We start from the raw sequence: 15,475 nt of genomic DNA, 5'->3' as shown, positions 1-15,475 counted from the left end.
GGGGAACTCTTCTTTATTTCCCTGACAAAAGCTGCATTTTTTCAACTTGTAGTTTGTGATAAACCCACTCACAGTGATAAAAGAGCAACAGTTTATAGTTTACACATACTAATAAAAACACTGGAATTGCAGTCATGCAGGGGAGGCAGTTCACCCATCTGCATACTAAAACCAGCCCTACCTCCATCAGGCTGTAACCTATACACACACAGAGAGTAAGTACACGTAAATTAACTAAAATCCTATGTAATCTGTATCTGTGTTTCAGTTGCTTTGGAGGTGAGATTAAACCAGTGCCAGAAGGCTAAATATCTCAGTGAAAGAGCTGACTTGTTTCCAGCTGCAATTGTGGACTAATTCATTAACTAGCTACAGGGAGAGCAAAAATATCCTCATTCAAAATTGCCAAAATTCTGCTTTCCAAAGCTTTTACTTCTTTGTGTCAATTATTTTAGATCTGCTATCATGTTGCAGACCTTTGGCCATGGATGAATACCTTCTGGATGCTACCTTAGCTAGCTTGCTAGCATTATGAAAACTAAACCAATGGAAAAAAAAGTATGTTTCCTCATATTTTGCTTCCCCCTTTGTTTTTTTTTCCTTCCCCTATCACCTTCCCAAGGCAGTTCTTCACATCACCTCCTGGCTGCTGAACCATGATGAACTCCAAGTGCATCTCTGGCAGGATGAGTATCCCAGCCCTTCACCATTCCATCCTCATTATGCTCATGCTGGTTCCTCCTGCACTTTTGGACAGAGCACTGCCTTGTAGGTACCACAGTGCACGTGTGTAACTCTGCTAGAAGATGTACCAAGAAATGGGCCAGCAGAAAGTCATCATTTAAATCCATCCCAGTTGGAGAAACTGAAGCAGTCTCACAAGTCCACTGGCATACCCACAGAAGTCATTTTCCTGGATTAGAATCACAATGGAAATATTTACCATCTTCAGGTAGTAGACCAAGACATCTCGATCTCTCACTGGCTGAAAGGTGCCATCAAGAACATGACAGCAGTAAGACCTCCCAAAGGTGAATCCCTTTTGTCCAGCAAAGCACCAAGCTCAAAAGCTTCCCAGCAACCAGTGACCTGCAGTCACAGAGATTCCCACAGCATTCCTCCTGTGCACTCACCTGCAGGACTGAAACTGCACAGTGACTCTCTAGTCCTGTGAAGAAACACATCCTTTGTGGAAATAAATGCCAGCCCTCCAGTTTTATCACAGGACAGGATCCCACTGAAGCCATTAAAGAGCAGGATTCTTCCCCAAGCAGCCTTACAGATAATGACTGTTGGCAAGTTTCTGGTATATATTATGTTAGAGAAAATTAACAGTATTGCAACACTGTAATTAAAGGAAAATAAGCAAACAGCAATCCCTAACAGGGCAGCTAAACATACAAATCCAGAAAATCCATTTTATATTAATAAAGGATAATGCATTAGATTTCAAATTAAACCTGAAAATGACACTTGTCCTTCATAAGAAACTAATCACTTTACTAACCAGCTGAGGTTAACTGGTTAACTAGCCTAGTCACTCAGGCACAAAAATTGTAACAGCAGAGAACTGGATATTAGTTTAATATTAAGGTATTAAGTTAATACTAGATTAGGATTAATATTAGCTAATATTGAGATATAGAGTGTGATCACTAATTCACATCTCAAGAATGCACTGCTCTGCATTTGTAATCCAGCAAAAGTTGCAACTGCTTTCTGAGGAGCTTTTTCTCTTCTGGAAAGATAAAAAGTGATTTTTCTGTGTATTTTACTAAGATCTGGTTAATTTCAACCAGAAATCGGGATCCTAAAATTAAGTGGTCCCAATGTTACTTATGATGAGACTCTAAATATCTAGTATAACACCATCATCCCACAGTGAATAACTCATAATTGCCCTTCTGAATGAACACCTACCTGCTATGAGGATAAGGAATGTGGCAGCAAGTTCTGAGTCAAACTGTGTTATCTCAGGGATGTGTGCAAATCAAAGATGAGCTCCATAAAGAGAAAGGTGTTACATTAACTGCTTGAATACCTTTGCTATAGCAGTATTGTTTGTATTTAACCAGCATTGTTTGTGTCTCAGTAATCCAGAAAAGAGAGTCACTTTATAGAGTCCAGCAAAAATAAACAAGGTTTTATGTTTGGAGCACAGTTGCATTTTCCTTCTGATTGAAATTCTGTGACTGAATCACAGTGATGCTTCACCCTGGAGGTCCTAGCAACTAGTATTCACTAACTTGAGCCACATTACTTACTAAACAAAATCTAAATAAAATCTCAGGAACAAATCCTGCTGGCATAAAACAGCCTTAGAAGATGTAATCAATTTAACAGATTGATTTACACAAGCTAAAATTCTACCCTGAACAGTCACTATGCATGTCTGCTTCCTGTGAATTTTAAGAATTCTTTAAGAAACCATAAAAAGTACTCCAAGAAGCTCATTATGATTCACCAATACTCTCTCATCTGCTCTTTGTCTTTGAAGTTTGCTGCCTGAATGGTGAAGCTGAACTTTCTCTCCTCCAGTCAGCATATGCATCTCACATTTATTGGGAATGCTCCTGTCAGGAGCACAACACAGATTTGTAATGGGATTTGTGAGGAAATCCACCTGCTTCATCTGATCCAACCACCAGACTGCTATCAGGAGATCCAGCCACTGCCCTTCAATCTCCAGAAGTCCCAACACCCCAAGACATTGTCCCATTTTCTGCAGAGCTTGATGGAGCTGGAGCCCAGGCTGCATTTATTCTGGTAACTGAACACAGACATAGGCTCAAGCACTAGTGGTGCCATCATTTCTGATTTTTTCACAATGCTTCCCAACACAATTTTGACTTATGACACCCACCATTGTCTCAATGCACAGTTACAGTTTTGGGAACAACAATGTCTGAGAGGTTTGCCCTGCAGGTGGCTAGCAGTTCCATACACAGGAAGGATTTCAAAGTCAGTTAAAAAAAAAGGAGGCTTTTTCCTGTCACTGAGCAGCTCATCAGTGCTGTTAAACTCTCTTGGAATTGAAACTGCAGCAATGTTAATGTTTCTGCCCTACCCTAGTTCCCAAACTCTCTCCAAGAAATGTTTGGGGCAGCGCTACTTGTTGAACAGCACATATTGGAAACAACACTCACAATTTCATTGTTTAGCTGATTAAGCTCCAATGCCTGGCACAGTCTCTGGTGTTGTTTACTAATGCACACACACTGCCTTTGAGGATCTGAGCCTCAGTGCTTTCTGTAGCAAAGTCATTTACTTTGCAATTAACCTCCCTGTTCACAGTTACTATCCCCCTTCCGTCCCTCTCACCAATCACTTCTGAAAGCAGTCCGCTCCACGCCTGCCAGCTGTAATGCCCACAGGTCCTTGTTCAGAGCAGAGGCAAGGATTCACATTTTTGCTGTTTGCTCTCCTCACTGTGAAGTAGTGTACAATTGCAGTACTAAATCACTGTACTTGAGGGCTCTTCTTAATATGCAGATCTTATCAAAATATATTAGTACCATCAAGTAGAAAATTGACACCATTATGTTTCTTCAGGTACCACATATCCTTTTTAACTCCATGAGAGACTTGAACCCTAGAATTTATCCTACAGTATGCTGTAATCAGAAGTATCAATCTTTTTAAGGCTGTCTAATGTCTAATGCCTGCAGTCACCATCCTTATTAGCCAGAGGTTAGAAGAATAAACATCGAGAAGTACTCTTACAATGATAAAAAGGAAGATTTTCTTTCTAATCATATAACTTGAGCAGACATGCCTTTTTCTGTTGGAAGAGGCTCAGAAGTCTTTGAGTATTTAAAACACTTCAGCATAAGGTGCTACAATTACTTAATCAGATATTACTCTTAAAAGGCCATCAGGAAGCTCGTTATGATTTCTATAATGGCTCACAGGCGAGCAGAAGGTCAAGATCTGAACTTTACCTGAGCAGACATAGGAAGAAAGGCTGTCAGTGATTCATCAGTTCATGGTGATCTCACATGCTGATTATTTTACTATGCTTGGGGGCATGGTTTGGGGTAGCATGGGGTTGCTGAGTTTGGGATTTTTTTCTTTTTTTTAATTGAAATTTACTGCCTGGTACAGTAATAAATCACAGCAGTTAAAATAGCTTTTTTAAAATTATATATTTCAAGCACTTTTTGAATCATAATTTTGTTCTTCAAACAGTGCTAGTCAGAACATCAGGGAAAAATATTACTACAATACATGTTTTGGGAAATATTTGGGATAAGGAACTGTATTTTGGTAGAGGGAAAAGGTGTTCAATGTCCTTATTACTGAAGTTTACAGATGAACTTCAGATTTAAAAAGAAAGGCCTTGAAAACTGTTAATCTACTGGGATGTTTCTAAGTGTACATAATCAGTAATCCTCATTTGCTATAGCTTAAAAAGCAAGTCTTCGAGAACACACAGTGGAAACAAAACATTTTTGCTGTAGATTTTAAGCACATTTTTCTACCTTTGGTTTTTATTGACTGTGAAGATTATGCAAGCTCTGTTAAGTCATTCTGTAAACTTGTTTAAATCCCTTTCAAGGAAAGGAATTTTCTAACTTCTTCCAATTTGCTGTTTATAATGGTCTTTACTGATGAAAGCTGTCATATATGCAAATCAACATAAATATTTAAAGGCTGATTCCACAACCCACAGAAATCAAATTCAATCACCTGAAACCTCAGTGATTCTGTAAGGTGAAGAAATAACAATATAAACAGCAGATAGCTGTCAAAAGAAAAAAAAAAGAAGTCAATGAATTTATTTTCTCTATTATTCTTTCCCCATTAAAAGCAATAACATAGCATATGGATACAACCTTCTATTTCAAGTCATCATATCTTCTTTATATAATAAAAAGCCCAGTGCAAAGATTTATTAATGTAGCCAAAATGAAAGGCATACCTTTATCCACCAAGTGTTATCATCTTCAAATAAGACATGTCCTCTAGGGAATAAATTTGAAGGCCATTTTTTATTCATTTTTTGGGAAGGGCTTACTTTTGAGATAAATAACCACAATATTAGATCTCTATTTTGGAAGTTTAACTTATAAAAGATGCTTATTATAATGCTAAGCAATAAAACATATCTATTGTGCAGTATATATACACAATAAGAATTTCCTGTTGCATATGGTATAGAATACACTGGTTATAAATAGGTCTTCAGCAGAAGATGAACAAAGTATAAAATCAGCAAGTTTATATATTCAATACTTATTGCAATGCAATTTTTGTTTTATAGGATATGAATACATCTGCATCAAAGAACACATATCTGTAATTTTTCCATTATTAGTCATCACAAAAATTTATCACTCACTCCCAGAAAAAGAGCTTTTTAAAAGTGATACTTCTTTGTGAATAAGCAGTGTCTCCAACATTGCCTCTCCTTATATTGCCTCTTTTCCATACTTAATAGCCAAGGATGCATTTACCATTCAAATGAAAATTGAAATCTTTGTATGTAGTATCAACCTGATTTTTCTTCATTTGTCTGACTAAATTATTTTTTCATATGGGTTTTGCTCTCTTCTCTTTAAAGTGAAGTATGTGTAAATTGAAACATTACAAAAGGGAAAAAATGCCTGTAGATGTATACAACCAAGCAGCCTTGGACTTCTATACAGGAAGAGCAGTAGTACAGCTTTGTAAGGACAGCAGTTAAGCATTCAGACAGCTTGGAGAAGCTGCATATGTACTCAGTGACATTTATGGGATGTTTATTTATTATTTGGTACACACAAACTGCTTGCATGCACATCACCTTGTGAGTTTGTTCCCTCTGGGCCCTACACGATGATGTTTTTTAGTTTCTTTTCCTGAACTAGTCCTCAATAGCTGTGGGGCAGATGCTGATCCATGTCCATCAGACCAGGCAGCCACTCCCCATGTTGAGACACCTCCTGCCTCAGCTGCTGTTTGGCACAGACCTGCAGCCACGTGGGTTGTGGGAATCCTGGATATTGTGTTCCTACACCGTAATTCCTCCCAGCACAGAGGAGCCATCAGTGCAGCGTCTGGAAGTCAGCAGAGCCTTGCCCAGGCTGAGGAATCCTTGTTATCATCCAGTCCACCGACCACTGGCCTCAGCCAGCATTTGGACCCAACGTTCACCAAGCAACCAAGCAAGGACCCTGCAGAGTCATTCTCTGTCTACCTGCAATGCATCATCAGAAGCTTCTTGCAATCAAAGACTGCTCAAGGGCAGGCTCAATACATCAAGATCATAACTGAGTTTTTTAGTGTCTAACAAAGGGTGGCATAAATATACACATTCTGCTTCTTCTTAGGTCTCCCAGTAAAGTCCATGGTCAGAGTTTACACACTTCACAGAAGTCATACTTAAACTGAAAATGTAATGATTAGCACAGAAAAATGAAGATTGGTTTAGATGAACAACTCGTACTGGTTACTTCTGGAACCCATAAAGCTAATGAAATTAGAGCTATAAATATCTGAATATGAAAACTTTTCTTTGAAAAAAATACTTAGAATACCTTAATAACTATTAGAACTCGCATTTCTAGCAGACCCTCTAATCATAGTATTCATACAGATTTCATTTATAATTTTAACCCCAAAATATAATCTAGAAAATATTTTGCTATCAAAGGTGTATTTTAGGGAATTCTCTTCTTACACTTTCTAATCTAGTTTCTCAAGCCTTCCTCATATGTTGCAGTCTAAGTTGGAAATGAAGGCTGCAAATTTACAGCTGATTACAACTGACAGTGTTCTCAAAGACACCAAATACAGCTCTCCAGTTCAGTCTGAGCAGAATATTGATAGAATATTTCTGTTGACACAAAAGCACTAAATCTGTTTTAGAATATGTTCCAGGGAAAACTCAATTGAAAAATTGATATCAACTAGAGTTGATTAATGTATGAATTGTTTCAGAGCTGTATGCAATCCCCCAGCTATAGTTCTATTTCTTTACTTGAACCAACTTGCCAATTATCATTATGCATAACTATGAAACTGGGACAAAATTTTGATGATGTTTACATCTTATCTAGTATGCACATAAATTTAGTCTAGTATTTAAAAAAAAGAAAAAAGAAAAACCTATCATTAAAGTGCCTTATGACTGGGCACAGAACAATAAATTCTGCACAGTGAAGAGCATCTTCAGGTGTGTGTACCTACCCCATGACTAATCTTGATACTTGAGCCCTGCAGTTGATTGTACAAGACAAGCAGTAATGTGTGCCCACACAAAATACAGAAATCCAGGACTGAACTTTAGATATCTGGCTCTAATATTGCAGTAGCCATATCACCTATGCAGATTATCAACATAAACCAAATCATTTCAGTACTCTTCATTCAGAGTTTGGCAGGTTCAAAGGCTAAGAGCAGAGCAGTTTGAATCTTCAGAAAACAGTGCTTACAACAGTCAGTGTGGAAGCTAAAAAGTTCTTTTAAAGGGTCCTCTTACTGCTATTCAGATATGTTCATATGCATAGACTGCTGCATGCACATGTGTTTACAAAATGGCTAATTCTCCAATGAACACTTAATTCTTGGGAGGGTCAAACTGGATTTTAAAGCTACTGCATGTTATGTTGGGAATTCTGGTTCCTGCAAGTGCATGCATGTATCTGTGCTTCTTTTTAACATTAACTTGATGTTAATAAATTTAATAAATTTAAATTGATCTTTTAGGTAAGTTATTCCTAATGCATTTTTTACCATGGCAGGTGCACAAAACTTAGATAGTGAGATCCTAACTCTTGAACTCTAAAACTGGGTCTACAGCTTCTGCTCTGTTTTGTAACAAATGTGATACACTGTTTTTCATGGATAGACACATAAAGCAGTAAAACTAAACCTTTCACAGTGTAGCACATTGGGATTTTAAAATTAAAGCACTTCAGCATGCAGATAAAAACATTTTGAATGTCTTTTTTTTTCCACAGAAAAGTCAACATATTCCCTAAGACAAGTGAGTAAAATTAACTTTGCAGGTAATGATTGAGTCTTCTAAAGTGATCAGCTGTGACATTATAAAAAGACTTATCAAAGTTTCTTCATGTTAAATGCAAAAAGAAAAACAAAACAAAAAAAAAACCAAAAAAAAAAAAAACCAAAGCAAAACAACAAAAAAACAACCCAAACCAACCAAACAAAAAAAACCCAAAAAAACAAAACCACAAAAAACCCAAAACAAAACAAAATCCGCCCACAAAAACAACCAAAAAAAAACCAACACAAAAACACACACACACACACACACGAAAAAAATGTTCAAACTAAAAAGCCCCAAGCCTTGCAACCCAAGGCTATATAATGCACCAGAAAAACTCAAGGAGGGGAAAATGCCTACCTTCTGGCCAGCCTTTAAAAGCTTTCTTTTCCTTCTCCCTTTAGGTGTTTTTTTACAGGGGACTTTTGCAAAACTTTGGTAGGGAATAAGTAGATTCAGATGATGAGATTTTTTTTTTTTTACCAGTTTTCTTTTCAAGGAATCTAATCTCACATGCAAGCATTTGCATAAATGAAGTTACTCAGTTTATTTACTTGTAAACTGGTCGAAACAAAGCATTCATTTAGACAGAAGGAACTGGAGCATCCTCCCCAGCAAAGCCAGGCAAGTGCATACCATGGATACCACACATGGGAAAGAGTCCAGAAAACAGGGCTGAACAGGCAGAGGAACAGCCTTTGATGCTTAGAGCCTGGGTAGCTCAAACCACCATCCAAGGGAGCACCTGTTTCACAATCACTAGGTCTCTACATTCATTTTCAAATTTGTACACAGTTCTGAATTTAAAAAAATAAATAAAATAAGAAAACTCACTAAACTGCTCTGGGTGAGTAAAATGCATATGAACTGAAAGTGAGAATGTAAATGGATGTAATGGCAATAATTCTGGAACTAATGGACAAACAAGCACTGCCAAATGCAAAATAACAGAGAATTGATCTAGGTTTACAAACTCAGTTGAGGGACCAATAAAAATATTAGACTGCTGGAAAGGTGCTGTCAGACATAAAGCACCTGTTTAACATTATTGCTAATCGTGGGTGAAGGAAATGGCCCCAGCAGAAATTGGTTGAAGATGATTAAATTTAATTGCAATGCTACATACAAAGTGCTACCCACTCACTGAATTAGAATCAAAATTGCTCAGAAGTGATAGATTCCACAAAAACCAGGTTTAATACAAGTCATGAGCAGCAAGGTTACATATGGCACAAAGCACATTCCCATTTTCTGAAAGTTCTTTCTGCCTCTCACATGTTGCAGAAAAGCACCATAATAGGAACCATGAAATCAGGAAATAAGGTCACTGTAAGGTGCAGTGTGGGCTGCAGGAATGCTCATATTCTCCATCATAGTGGAGACAGGAGGGCTGGTAGGAAACACACTCAGCCCACTCTGAGACACAAAGTGCCAGGAATCAATGAGATCAGAAACAGTTAGCAGGAGTGCCTGCCCTTGGTTTGTGTAAGGCAGATGCCTCTGTAAGCCAGCTCCAAGCCTTCAGAAGAGTGCACAGAATCCCCCCTGGCAGGGAGCCACTGTTGCTGGAGGCAGCTGCCAGAGACTTTTGGCACAGAAAAGTGAAAGTACAATTTTCCATCTTCTTTACGATTTCTCCCTTTTTTCCTTTCCACAAAATTTTGTTAGTGCAGTTGGGATTTTTTCCCCCTTTCCTTTTGTAGGACTATTTATTAGTTGCTGGTTTATTATCAGCCCCTTTAGACTCTATTTCCTAACTTAAATGTTACTTTTCATGCATTTTCCTTGTAATGTTGCAGCATGCCCTTCCTCTCTGCTTTCAGTGCTGTTGAGAGTGCAGTCACAGTGCTAAAGGATGCAGTCAGAAATGCACAAGTTTTTTGGTCTTCCAGTAAGCACCCAGGTAAAGGATGGCTCCTCCTTTAACCTGCTGCCATCTAAGCCATATTTCACATGGTACACATACACCATGTCTAGCCTTTAAATTGCTTTCTGACAACTGTGCCTGGGACGTGTTTGTCACTGGCTGGTGGCAAACACAATACTGTCACTTTGTGGTAGACTTGGCTATGCCTGTGTTTCTAGCATTGATCTCAGGCAGACAGAGATAGCTTGCCCATGCCATGTCCCTCCTCTTCTCTATTTACAGTCATTCAGTCCTCAGGCTCACTTAAGTTTTCAAAGTTTCCAAGTGCCTTGTGTTGTTGTCTGCTTCAGAGAGTGCTAAGGTGCTACTCAGTCCTGGTTATATTTGCTGTAGTGCTAAAACAGCTTGCTTATGGCTCAGTATTTACTAAACCATCATTATTTCCAAGTACCTGCAATGTACTTAATTAGAACTGCTGGAGCAGCCTCTGGACATGGGGTGAGAGCTGTGCTTTTTTAAAGGTACTCTGTGTAACAGAAAAGCCTTTCCTGCCCCCAACAACCCAAAGAACTCAGGCAAGCACCGAGTGCAATGGAGCAGCTGCTTGACAGCTTTATTTGAAAACAGCTTAGAGAAGTACATGAAAAATACTGTATTCAGCTGAAGCTGCAGGGAACGACGGAAGAAAAATAATTAGCCAAGTCAGAAATTGGCTAAGGCACTGGGTCTTCTGAGCTTTCTATTTCCTTCAAAATAAAAAGGGATCTTTAAATACTGAGTAGTAAACGAGACTTTGTTTATATCTTATCTTAAAAAGCCACAGGAAGAACAGTGTACCCTAATAACATCCTTGGCTTAGAAATTATTCAGAAGCAAGGGGGCCATCTGCTGAATTCCCAGTACCATTTTCTGCTGCATCCTGGAAGTTTCTTTAAAAGTTTTGCAGGCAAGTCCTTTTCAGCATGGCAGTAAATCTCTGAGCAGGTTGGGCTGCGGGTGAGTGTGACAGTGTTATCTATCATGACTTCAAACAGTAAAACTGGTACACTGATCAATGTAATCTATTCAGGACTCAAAAATTCTATCATCACTCTGAAGTGTAAGTAATATCTCTGGATCATAATGAATTTCCTTAAACAGCAATTTTCAGAGACAGAAAATTTGCTCATAATATGCTCCTGAATATAACTTTTCGCATAAAATATAAAAGCTTAAAGCACAGAATCAGCTGTGTTTTAAAATGATCAGCTTCTTTCATTGGCTTACTGTCCATTATCCTTAGTAATGCTGGCCTCATGTTCACACTCAGCATTTCCTTCCCCATGTAACTCCATCAGAGTCCACTGATAAAGGATTTACTGGTGACTGCTTCTAATTCTACTCTTTCTGAATTCATCACTACTAACTTCACGATATTCACAGCTAGTCCCTTCTCTAATATGTAAAAATGGACAAAGGCAAAGTTAAACTTTTAAAGGATTTTATGACAACATCACGACAAATTCATTACATACCCAAAGTGTGTTATCCTTGTAGTTGTATGTATCTTGTTCTTGTTCAAACTGCTACAGCTAAAGGTCTCTCTGCATACCAGGAAGAAGGACCAGAATTGTTTCTGGTACAATAATAGCAAAGCATGCTAAATAAATACTACATAAACACCCAGACTGAAAAAATCCTTGTTCATAAAACCATGAAATTTGATAAAGGTATTTAAAATATTCACCACTTTTCTCATTTCTCAAAGCATAGCCTTAAGTCCACTGACATTTCATGGTCTGTTAATACAGAATACTTTAAATATAGAAAGGTACATATTATCCATTAAAGGCTACATAGACTCATGCATAAGATCACTCATAGTGTACAAACAGAAGATTGTTTAATGGTACAAATGATAAAATCAAATCTTCAAGGCTGCTTCCAATACAACATTTTAAAAATGACTGCAAGACATAACTTGTACCTTTCAAAGTTATATTCAGGAGGGTTGAATAAAAGCACAGCACATGGAATACAAATAAATGCCACTTGCCAAAGACTTCCTTCTTAAGGAAGTGGTCCCAAGTTTAACTCAATAGTTGGAGAGTTTGTTTGCATTGTGTGGGGCATTTTTTCATGTTTAAAACAATTTTACTACCTCATTCAATACTAAATCTCAATATGCATGACTCCCACACCATAATGAACAATGTATCCAGGTGATGTTTTTTGCTATTCACTATTACCAACTTTATACACACTGATAAGGAAGAGGGATATGGTCTGGAAAGTTATAAATTTGTAGGCACATGCAGATTACTCACTGCTTTCAGTATTTAATAGCAAGCTATTATCCCCCTGTGCCAACTGAGCATCCTTTATTTATCTCCTAAAATCTGAACTTCCGTATCAAAATCTGAAAATAGCCTATATAAACAAATAGTAAATTCAAAATATCGAACACATGAAAAAGTTACACATGAAAATGCTACAGTTACCCAGCATTAATAAAACTTTATCGGGCACCTTTACTCCCATGAGCTGTCCAACACTCCCTCTTCAAAGGGCTTAGCCAATGACCTCAAAAGCCTGACTAGCTTCAAAGAGTTGCCACTAAAAAAGGCAGAAGAAAACAAAGAATAAATTTTTAAAAAGCAAATATATGTAGAGAAGTAAATTTTTTCCCTCAAGAATTCAGAATGAAAGCTAAGGATTGCTAAAATTTAGTCCTTTCTGTAGAAATGGCCCCAAAAGATATAAAACAGCAACTCCTGGTAATACAAATTTAGGAAACAAGATGTTCTGTCTTAGTAAAAAGTAATACAAAGTGCCCTTGCTACTTTTTTCAAACTTTGGAAAAATCACATGAAAGAGCATTTCTTTACAGTGAAAGAGACTTGAGATTAATTTTCAACTTCATAGCTTTTTTCCTTTTCCACTAAACCCTAGATGGTTGGCTTAAGACTAAGATGGTTCAATTTAAAACAAAATCCTTTAAAAAAAATACACCTTTAAAGATTAAGGAACATGAATTTTCATTGGTCTTCTTCTCTGTTACTTACATATTAACAAAAATTGCTCCCACCCGGTAGCAGGACTATGACTATTTCTTAGTGGACCTGTGTTGAAAATTATGATTTGTTAGTGGAGTCAGACAAATTTATTTCATGAAGTATTTAGATGGAGAGGAGTGGTGTGCATACTCACTAGGCAGTTAAAAAGGGAAAGAAATTTGAAAGTGAAGGATTTGGAACACAATATTCAGAGAGTAGTATCTTCCCAGGCTTCTGATACTACTCAACTTGAATATCAGTTGTTTGAATTCTGCTAAATCAGAAGTATTTACAATCAAGCTTGTTCCCATTTTACATCTTTGAGATCTTTTTCCATTTGACCTAATTTCAAACAGAGATCTCAGTAAATGTTGCCTGCATTTCTGGGGTTCCACACATGCAAGTGGAAAGTGGATGAGCTCCATGGGTCAAAGAAGACAAACACAGCTCAGCCAATGACTGATCGATGGTACCGGTGAACTGCGGCGCAGTTGTGTTACACTGCACACGACAGGCACAGCAGCACAAGGGAAGAACTCGCAGGCACTCTATGAGAGTGCTAGTGCACAACACAGAAGGGATTTTGGAAGCACAGTGAAATATGTGTCATTTTTGTTCATTGGAAGTCAAGAAAGAGAAAGCAGACTTCAGTTCCCGTAAGGTATTTCGGGTGCAGGTGTGTTGCGAGGCACAACCTGGCATTGCCGAAGCTCAGGGAATCCCAGCAGTGGGCTCAGGCTGTCCCTTGCACGGGTGTGCAAGGCAGGCTGGGCGGATGGCAGGTCCGTACCCCTCCGTGTGTCACACACCGACACCCGGCACGGTGACAGGGAAAGTTCGGTGGCGACCACGGGGGCGGTTACGGTGCCACAGCCACGGCGGAGGAGAGGCAGGGGGGCATCGCCGCCGCCTGGGCACCTGCGCGCTGCCCCCGGCACCCGCTGCCCCCGGCAGCACAGGACTCCCGTTCGCCCCTACCAAACGCCTGTAGCGACTCACGGACACCGTCTAGGGTAGCTCGACGGGTCTGCAGTCTCCGCAGGACCCCCCAAACTTCACGCGTGCTCTATCTAGACTCCGGTCTAGACAGTTAGTTCACAACGCGCCTTAGACAAACTCGCGAGTGCATTTTTTGGCACACGAATCCACGAGAGCGATCGCTTCCCTCCTCCGCCGCGTCAAAACCTTGGACAAGGTACTAAACCGCGACACCTGGAGCCGACACGGCGCCTTCCCCTCTACCAGCCTCCAACTTCTCACCAAAGCGTCAGAAATTAACCTCTCCCTGGGCACGAGCCCGAGACGCGGTCCACGGATAACCCCAGCGAAGCCGTAGCCCCCCCCGCCCCACTGCCGAACGCCAGCACCGCCCCCAGCCCCGTCCCCGCGGCCACTCGCTGGCAGCCGCCGACGGAGAAACTTTTCCGAGCCGCCCGGCGAGGCAGCGCCCACGCCGGGGCCCCGCAGAGCGGGACCGAGCCGGCGCCCACGCCCCGCGCCCCCCGCAGCCGCGCCGGCCGCCCCCAGCGTGGGCATCGCCCGCACCGCTCCTACCGTGCGGGGGGCAAGTGAGGGAGGGGGCGAGGAGGTGGCAGTTACCGGCGAGCGAGCGCCCTTCTTGCAGAGCGGTCCCCTGAAGACGCCTTTGATGCCGCGGTAGTGCCCGTTGCTGAGGTGCCGGGAGCTGATGACCAGGTAGCACGCCATGCGGGCCCCCCGGGCGGGCGGGCGCGGGGCGGGAGGGCAGCCCGGCTCCTCCGCGGCGGCGGTGCGACCTCCGCCCGAGCAGAAGCCCGCATGAAGGAGCGGGCGGGACCGCAGCAGCGATCTCCCTGCTCCCGTCTCATCCAGCGCCCGGGTGAGCGCTGCCAGCAGCAGGATGCACTGAAGGCGGCGGCAGCCAGAGCACATCTGAGAGAGCGCGGAGGCCAGTCCGCATGCTGCTCCGCGGGTGGGAGACGGGCCGGCGAGAAGAAGGGCAGAGCGCAACTTGTACAGTTCGCCGCTGCTACGGCCCTTCCTCCTCTCCCTCCTCCCGCTCCTGCTCAGACCAGGCCACCCGCAGCCGACATCCGGAGGGGAGTTTCTCCGCGGCAGCTGGAGCGGCGGCTGCTCCCCATGGCTGTCCCCAGCGCCGGGCTGGGCGGTGGATGCAGCCGGCACCGTCCCCGCTGCTCCCGCACGGCCGCCGCAGTCGGCGCTGCGCCTCGCTCACCTCCGCCGGCGGGGGGGGGAGGCGGTGCGAGGGGGGCGGAGGAGGGGTAGGGCCGGAGCGGGGGCGGCGGCGGCTGGGAGGACATTGCCCCTCGCCGCCTCGGGGAGGGGAGCAACGCCGGCACCCCGGGCGGAGCGGCCGGGAACGTGGGGGAGGGCAGCGGGGCGCTCTGACCGCCCTCCTTCTCTTCGCCCAACTTTCCCGTCCTTGATGTCGGCTGGTAACGTCCCTTCCCCGCCCGCCTCCGGCTGCGCTCCCACCTGTCCCCGGCATCCTCTGACCCTCCTTCCCCTCCGCTGTCCCGTGGGCCGTCCCGGGCAGTGGACGTGAACGCCACGGGCACTCGGCATCCAGGCGCGGTGCCGGGA

At 41.9% G+C, this 15,475-nt stretch overlaps 1 protein-coding gene across 1 annotated transcript in view; it reads right to left on the bottom strand.

Annotated features, from left to right (window-relative positions):
- ZNF804B (zinc finger protein 804B) overlaps positions 1 to 15,105 on the bottom strand; it is a 226,460-nt gene extending 211,355 nt beyond the window's left edge. The window contains 1 exon segment of the mRNA XM_054516365.1: positions 14,447 to 15,105. Coding sequence (XP_054372340.1) covers positions 14,447 to 14,803 — 357 coding nt within the window. The 5' untranslated portion in view covers positions 14,804 to 15,105.
- Positions 15,106 to 15,475: the final 370 nt, after the last annotated feature.

This window comes from Molothrus ater, chromosome 1, assembly GCF_012460135.2.
Source record: "Molothrus ater isolate BHLD 08-10-18 breed brown headed cowbird chromosome 1, BPBGC_Mater_1.1, whole genome shotgun sequence".
Lineage (NCBI taxonomy): Eukaryota > Metazoa > Chordata > Aves > Passeriformes > Icteridae > Molothrus > Molothrus ater.
The sequence above is the reverse complement of the archived record's forward strand: the minus strand, read 5'-3'. Positions and strand labels throughout refer to the sequence as shown.